This window comes from Lucilia cuprina, chromosome 3 (genome assembly GCF_022045245.1).
Source record: "Lucilia cuprina isolate Lc7/37 chromosome 3, ASM2204524v1, whole genome shotgun sequence".
Classification (NCBI taxonomy): domain Eukaryota; kingdom Metazoa; phylum Arthropoda; class Insecta; order Diptera; family Calliphoridae; genus Lucilia; species Lucilia cuprina.
Genome location: NC_060951.1, coordinates 9603434 through 9609631, shown reverse-complemented (window position 1 = coordinate 9609631; position 6198 = coordinate 9603434). Strand labels below are relative to the sequence as shown.

General features: G+C 29.9%; 2 protein-coding genes across 2 annotated transcripts; one reads left to right on the top strand and one right to left on the bottom strand.

Moving 5' to 3' along the window:
- Positions 1-494: 494 nt before the first annotated feature.
- Positions 495-5087, bottom strand: LOC111685916 (zinc finger MYND domain-containing protein 11). The gene is made up of 5 exons (XM_023448198.2): positions 4721-5087; positions 3634-4662; positions 1324-2117; positions 1122-1262; positions 495-1059 (listed from the first exon to the last, which is right to left on the bottom strand). Exons 1-5 carry the CDS (start codon positions 4911-4913, stop codon positions 919-921), a joined length of 2298 nt encoding a protein of 765 aa, XP_023303966.2. The 5' UTR covers positions 4914-5087; the 3' UTR covers positions 495-918.
- A 255-nt stretch (positions 5088-5342) lies between these two features.
- LOC111685915 lies at positions 5343-6180 on the top strand. The gene is made up of 3 exons (XM_023448197.2): positions 5343-5671; positions 5745-5857; positions 5916-6180. The coding sequence occupies exons 1-3, from the start codon at positions 5437-5439 to the stop codon at positions 6123-6125; spliced, it is 558 nt and encodes a 185-aa protein (XP_023303965.2). The 5' UTR covers positions 5343-5436; the 3' UTR covers positions 6126-6180.
- Positions 6181-6198: the final 18 nt, after the last annotated feature.

Here is a 6198-nt window from a genome sequence, read left to right as displayed (position 1 = left end):
CATGTGCCAAATTTCATTGAATTATCTCCAAAATTGTGACCTGTAGTTTGATTACAATGTTTACAAGCCCTATTCGGGGGTACAGTTGTATGGGGGCTAGGTGAAATATTTCATTGAATTATCTCCTAAATTGTGACCTGTAGTTTGATTACAAGGTTTACAAGCTCTATTCGGTGGTTCAGTTGTATGGGGGCTAGGTGAAATAATGGAACGATCTTAATCATTTTCAATAGGCTTCATCTGCGGAATAATAGAAGATCATGTGCCAACTTTCATTGAATTATCTCCAAAATTGCGGCCTGAAGTTTGATTACAAGGTTTACATGGACGGACGGACAGACGCGCAGACGGACGGACATAGCTAAATCGACTTAGAAAATGATTCTGAGCCGATTGGTATACTTTAAGGTGGGATTTTGAGTTACAAACATCAGCACAAACCCATGTACCCTCCCCACTAAAGTGTTGTAAGGTATAAAAAACACATTTAAATATATATTTCAACATTTTAAAATTCATGTTTATAGTTTTATTTCTATTATAACAAATTATATGTAGTTAATAGCTTACACAATATGTAGTTTTTTTTTCAAAGGATAATAAGTATAAATTGATGGAAATAAAAGTAAAAACTAAAAAAAAAGTTAAAACTGAATTCAATTCAAAATAACAAAAATATAAAAAAATGTAAAGATTAAACATTTGCCCATTAAAAAACTTTTGTTAAATTCATTATTGCATTTTCTATAAATAACATGAAATTTATACATAATTTTTCAGAAAAAAAAAGTTTGCTAAAGAAAAACGAAATAATTTGTAAAGAAACGATATGGGGAGGGAGTGGTAAATAAATATCAAAGGAATAATAAAAAAAATATTAAATATAGAAAAAAAATCCTTTAAAGTTTAATAACAATATTATGTAGTTTGTCTACTTTCCGATTGATTTTTACAAACTTTACTATGACCATCTTTCCAGTGACGTGCCTGACATATTTCCGAACAATAAGCAGCACGAAAACAACATAAATAAATGGCTTCCTCTAGACACCAATAACACTAGAAATTAGGTAAAAACTTAAAAATTTGAATATAAAACATAAAATTAGTTTACTCTTTACCCATTGTTTACGTTTTAGTATTTTACTTTCCATTTCTTGTTTCTTAATGGTTTCTTTTAGTTTACGCTTTTGTGTTTCCAGTTTTTCATTTTTCTGCTTATATTCATTGATAACTTTATGAGCTGCCTCCAGTTCATTTAACTAAAATTTATAGAAGAATTAAGTTTCTCTATTAAACCATTTAAACATTTAAAACATTTACCATTTTAAGTCGATCATCGTTTTGTGTTATCTTAATTGTTTTACGGGTTGAACGTTTACTACTGTTATTACTATTATTGTTATTGTCTTCCTTAGTATTATTATTACTATTTAAATGATTGGTTTTTAAACGTTTTAACGATACTGACACTTCAGTACACAAAGTCGTTTGACTGTTGGTCAAAACATTATTATCCTCATTGTTGCTATCTTGCGATAAATTTAAATTAAATTGTTTATCCTTGTGGGCCTTAACAGGTGTTTTTGTTAAACTTAAAGAATTTTTACGTTTACGTTTACCCGGCTTTCCTTTATTCAAACTAGTATCCATTGATGCAGAACCCAAAACATTACGTATAATTTCTTCAGTTTGTTGAGGATTTGCATGAAAACTAAATGCACTTGGTGGATAAGATGATAAGGTTTGATGATAACGTAACTCTTCCATTGCCTTCTTAATAGCTGGACTATTACCCAATTTAAGTGATTTGATATCGGCATCAATGGGTTTGATATAACGTACATCGATAAGGGCACGTGAATGATTGCCGCCAAAGAAACGTACATCGAATTTATTATTGGGTAAAACGCGTATAACTTTGGCCGGCCAATAGGGGAAACCGCTGTGTTTTGCATAGACCAGCTCGTGACGTTGTACACAAGGTATGGCAAACCAAAGTGCAGATTGTTTTTCATGTGAGTAACGAAAACAGTCCGGGCATCGTCGTATTTCCGAAAGATCATGTGTGATGTCGCGTAATAACCATTTGGTGGATTCCATTTCTGTACTGTAGGCTGTAAGTTAGGGTAATGTGAAATATTACTTTATAAAAAGCTTTAGGAAAGCTTTTCTTCCAAAACAACACATATTAAGGAAATAGCTTAAGGAAACCATTAGGCTTTTTATACAAAAACAGTTAAAAAGCTTTAGGAAAGCTTTTTTCCAAAAAACATTAAGGGAAAATCTTAAGCAAACTATTAAGCTTTAGAAAACTTTTTTATACAAAACTTAACGATATATTTTTATAAAAAACTTTAAAGGAGCTTTAGAATTTGTTTATGAAAGGCTTCAATAAGCTTTTTTAATGGTAATGTTTAAAAAAAGCTTATTTTAATAAATCTTAATAAAATTCTTTTAATAAAATCTTAAAAAAGCTTTTGGCAAGCTTTTTAATAAAAAGGCATAAAAAAGCTTTAGGAAAAAATCAAGCTTTAGCAAATAGTTTAAAACAAAACTTTAGGAAATCTGAAAGCTTTAGAAAAAATTCAAAAAGCCTTAAGAAAAGCAAAAAGCTATAAAACAGCTTTTTTCGTAAAAACATTCAAAAAAGCTTTTTTTTCGTAGAAAAACAAAAAAGCTTTTTTTTCGAATGTAATAAAAAGCTTTAAGAAAACACTATGAAACATAATTTTATGAAACAATCAAGCTTTAGAAAATCTTTTAATTAAAAGCTTTAGAAAAAGTTCAAAAAACCCTAAGAAAAGCAAAAAAGCTATGAAACAGCTTTTTGGTAAAAAAATGCAAAAAAAGCTTTTTTTCGTAGAAAAACAAAAAAGCTTTTTCGAACGTAATTAAAAAGCTTTAAGAAAGCAATATGAAACATAATTTTATGAAACTTTGTTAAGAAAAAGTTCAAAAAGCCTTTAGATTAGCAAAAAGCTATAAAACAGCTTTTTCGTAAAAACATTCAAAAAAGCTTTTTTTTCGTAGAAAAACAAACATAATTTTATGAAACTTTATTTACAAAACTTTAGAAAATCTTTTTCCAAAAATCTTTGGAATTTTTTTTTTATAAAAAAGTAAAAAAAAGCTTTAAGAGTAGCAAAAAGTTCTAGAACAGCTTTTTCGTAAGAAGCACTAGCAAAGTGTTTTTGTCAAAAAGCTTTATTAAAGCTTTTTCGGAAAATAGTTTTTAAGCTTTAGGAAAGCTTTTTTCACAAAAAGCATTAACGATAAAGGCTTTAGGACATAATTTTATAAATTTCATTAAATTTCCACTTTTTTATGAAGTTTTTCACACAAAGCTTAAAAATAGTTTTTAGAAAAGCTTTTTCCATAAAAAAATACATAAAACTTTTCTACATAAAGCTTAAGAAATAACACTTTTAAAAAAGCCTTAAGAATAGCAAAAAGCTATAAAACAGCTATATAGTGAATACATTTAGAAAAGCTTTATTGTAGAAATAAATAAAAGCTTTAGAAAAATACTTTTTTATAAAAAACTTCCTCAAAAGCTTTTACAAACATATTCTTAAAGAAATCTTATGTTTCAGTTTTTTACTTTAAATACAAAATTTCCTCATAACTTACCCCCAAAAAACACTCCAATACTATGTTGTATATCCAATAAATCCACTAAAAATTCCATTAGAAATGTATATTCTTTTCTATCTAGTTTCCCTGCTACATCATCCAATCCCCTAATGGTGGAATGTAACATTAAACGTGACACAAGATTAATTTCCGTTTCATTTGCACGTATCGCTTCCAAATACGTACGAACATCATGTGTTAACCATTCGCGATTATAAGAAAATGTAAATTTAACTAAATGACATAATTCATCTGCTTGTAAATTGGCAGGATTGCGTAAATCGGCACGTTTGAGTAGACGACAACTAGTACACAATTCCAAATCATGTTCATCTTCTTCGTTGGGTGATATTTCACTTTTATACGAAATACTAGACGCTGTAGTATTGGGTCGTTGACGATTTGGTGGTCGTATTTCACCCATACATACAACTTCAACTTTTGTCTTACTTTCTATATCATCTAATAAGGGTTTTCCTTCTGTGTGTACACTACTGCTGTTCAGATCGTTAGCAGTAGATGGAGAAAAACTGTCCATGTTGGTTATGTCTTCGCCTGCATTAGGTTGTTGATGTTGTGGCGTCCAACTGGCGGTAGAATTTTGATCTATCTGTGTTAGCGAGGAATTAGCTCTTATATCACTTTCATAACCCAAAGCGGTAGAACAACGTACTGTGCCCATATCATCTGTTTCCGAATCGGTGTCCGAGCTAAATGCCGGTAAACGATTTTTCTGTATACGCGATGAGGGTACAGTATAATTGGGACGCTCAGGATTTTTGCGATAACATAGGCGATGAAACGCACGCCAACATTGACGACATTCCTCCAACATGCCGGGTAAGTGGCATTCATAACAATATAAATCGTGAGAGGTCTTCTCTTTGATCTCTTGTAGTGTAGGCAAACGCAAACGTTTAAGTTCAGGCACTACAGCTCTGGGAGAACGTGGTGAAGACACTGTGGCCGATACAGGCGTAAGCAAACCATCTCGTAAAGCATTAGCCACGGTTTCCTTAGCGGCCGCTTAAAAATTTTTCAATTAATTTTTAATTAGACCAAAATTAATCAAATTCTAACTTACATATGGAATAGTTCCCTTTTTTTAGTAAAACATCTACCAAATTATCGACCGAACATGATTCCTCACGTCCATTTTGATGGTGGCTATTGTCCTCATGGCTACCACTATTGGGACTGCGTAAAACTTTTAGAAAGTAACGCAAACAATCTGGCTGTGCTTTGCGTATAACTTGAGACATGTTTTTATGTTGCATGCAATTTTTAAATTAAATTTATGATATTTTTAAACATTTTTAACATAATTTTATGAGGAAATCTAATAATTGTTTATTAAATTTAAGCAAAAATTGGAAAAGTGTTTTTGTTTCCACACTAACAATCAATCACAGTTAAATACAAACAATCACAATAACGAAAGGCAACAGCTGAGTAGAGTTCTATAGTTCAGTTAAAAAGTCGACTTTATTGTTTTTTTTTTCAGCTTTGTTTGAAGAAAGCGAGTTAAAATTCTTCGGCACGCTTTTCCTTATCGTTACTATCTTCATCCGCATAAATGGTATAATCATTAAAATAATCTTAATTCGACTACGCTATATGTAAAGATCCTGAATATAGTATAAATTACTTTATAGTTGGAAATGACAATGAAAAGTTGACTTTTAAGCAATGGCAAAAAGTCGACTTTTTTGCACACTCATTCTGTAATGTTAACAGTGTGGCAACATTAATCTTAATAGCGCTTTTCAACTATTTTAAAGTTTTGTTTACTAGAAAATTATGGAATTTAACACCAAACAAACGCAACAATTAAAACAATTTAAAAATTTAGTAAAATTACATAAACTACAAGCAAAATGTGAAGAATTTAAAGGAGAATTAGAAAATGTAATAACTGAAAGAATCGAGTGCCTGGGTGAACGTGAACAATTAATGGAACATTTAACTTCACTGCAAGGAGAACTAAAAATAGCACGCAATGAAGAATACAACTGGCAACATAAACTAGATGCAGGTTTATTTATTATCTTTTAACATTTGCGATTTATACATATATATTTAACAAACTTTTTTACAAATTCCTCTAGCTAAAATATCTTTTGCGGATCATAAAAATGATAATTTACAAAATATTTGTGTGGTTTTGGGTTATCAGATTACAAAATTTCAGCCTCTGGAAAGTAATGGTGTAGAAATTACGGTTTGTTGCAATTTAAATGCTATTAAACTTTTTAATTCAATAATTCTTTTATATTTAGCTAAACTATCGTGATATATGTTATGTTACCTACAGTGAAACATCGCAATTGTTTAATTTGTTGGAGATTTATCCACAACATCCAAATTTTGCACAAATTCAACAATTTTTACAAAATTCTCAAGATCTAAGAGGTTTATTGTCATGTTTGCGTGCATTTTTTGATTTTGCCATTGATTTTAAGGAAAAACAAGAACAAGAAAATATGTAATACCTATATAGATAGTTTTAAGGATTTTTATTAAAAAAATAAATGATAAATTGTTTAACAATTTCCTAGTTTT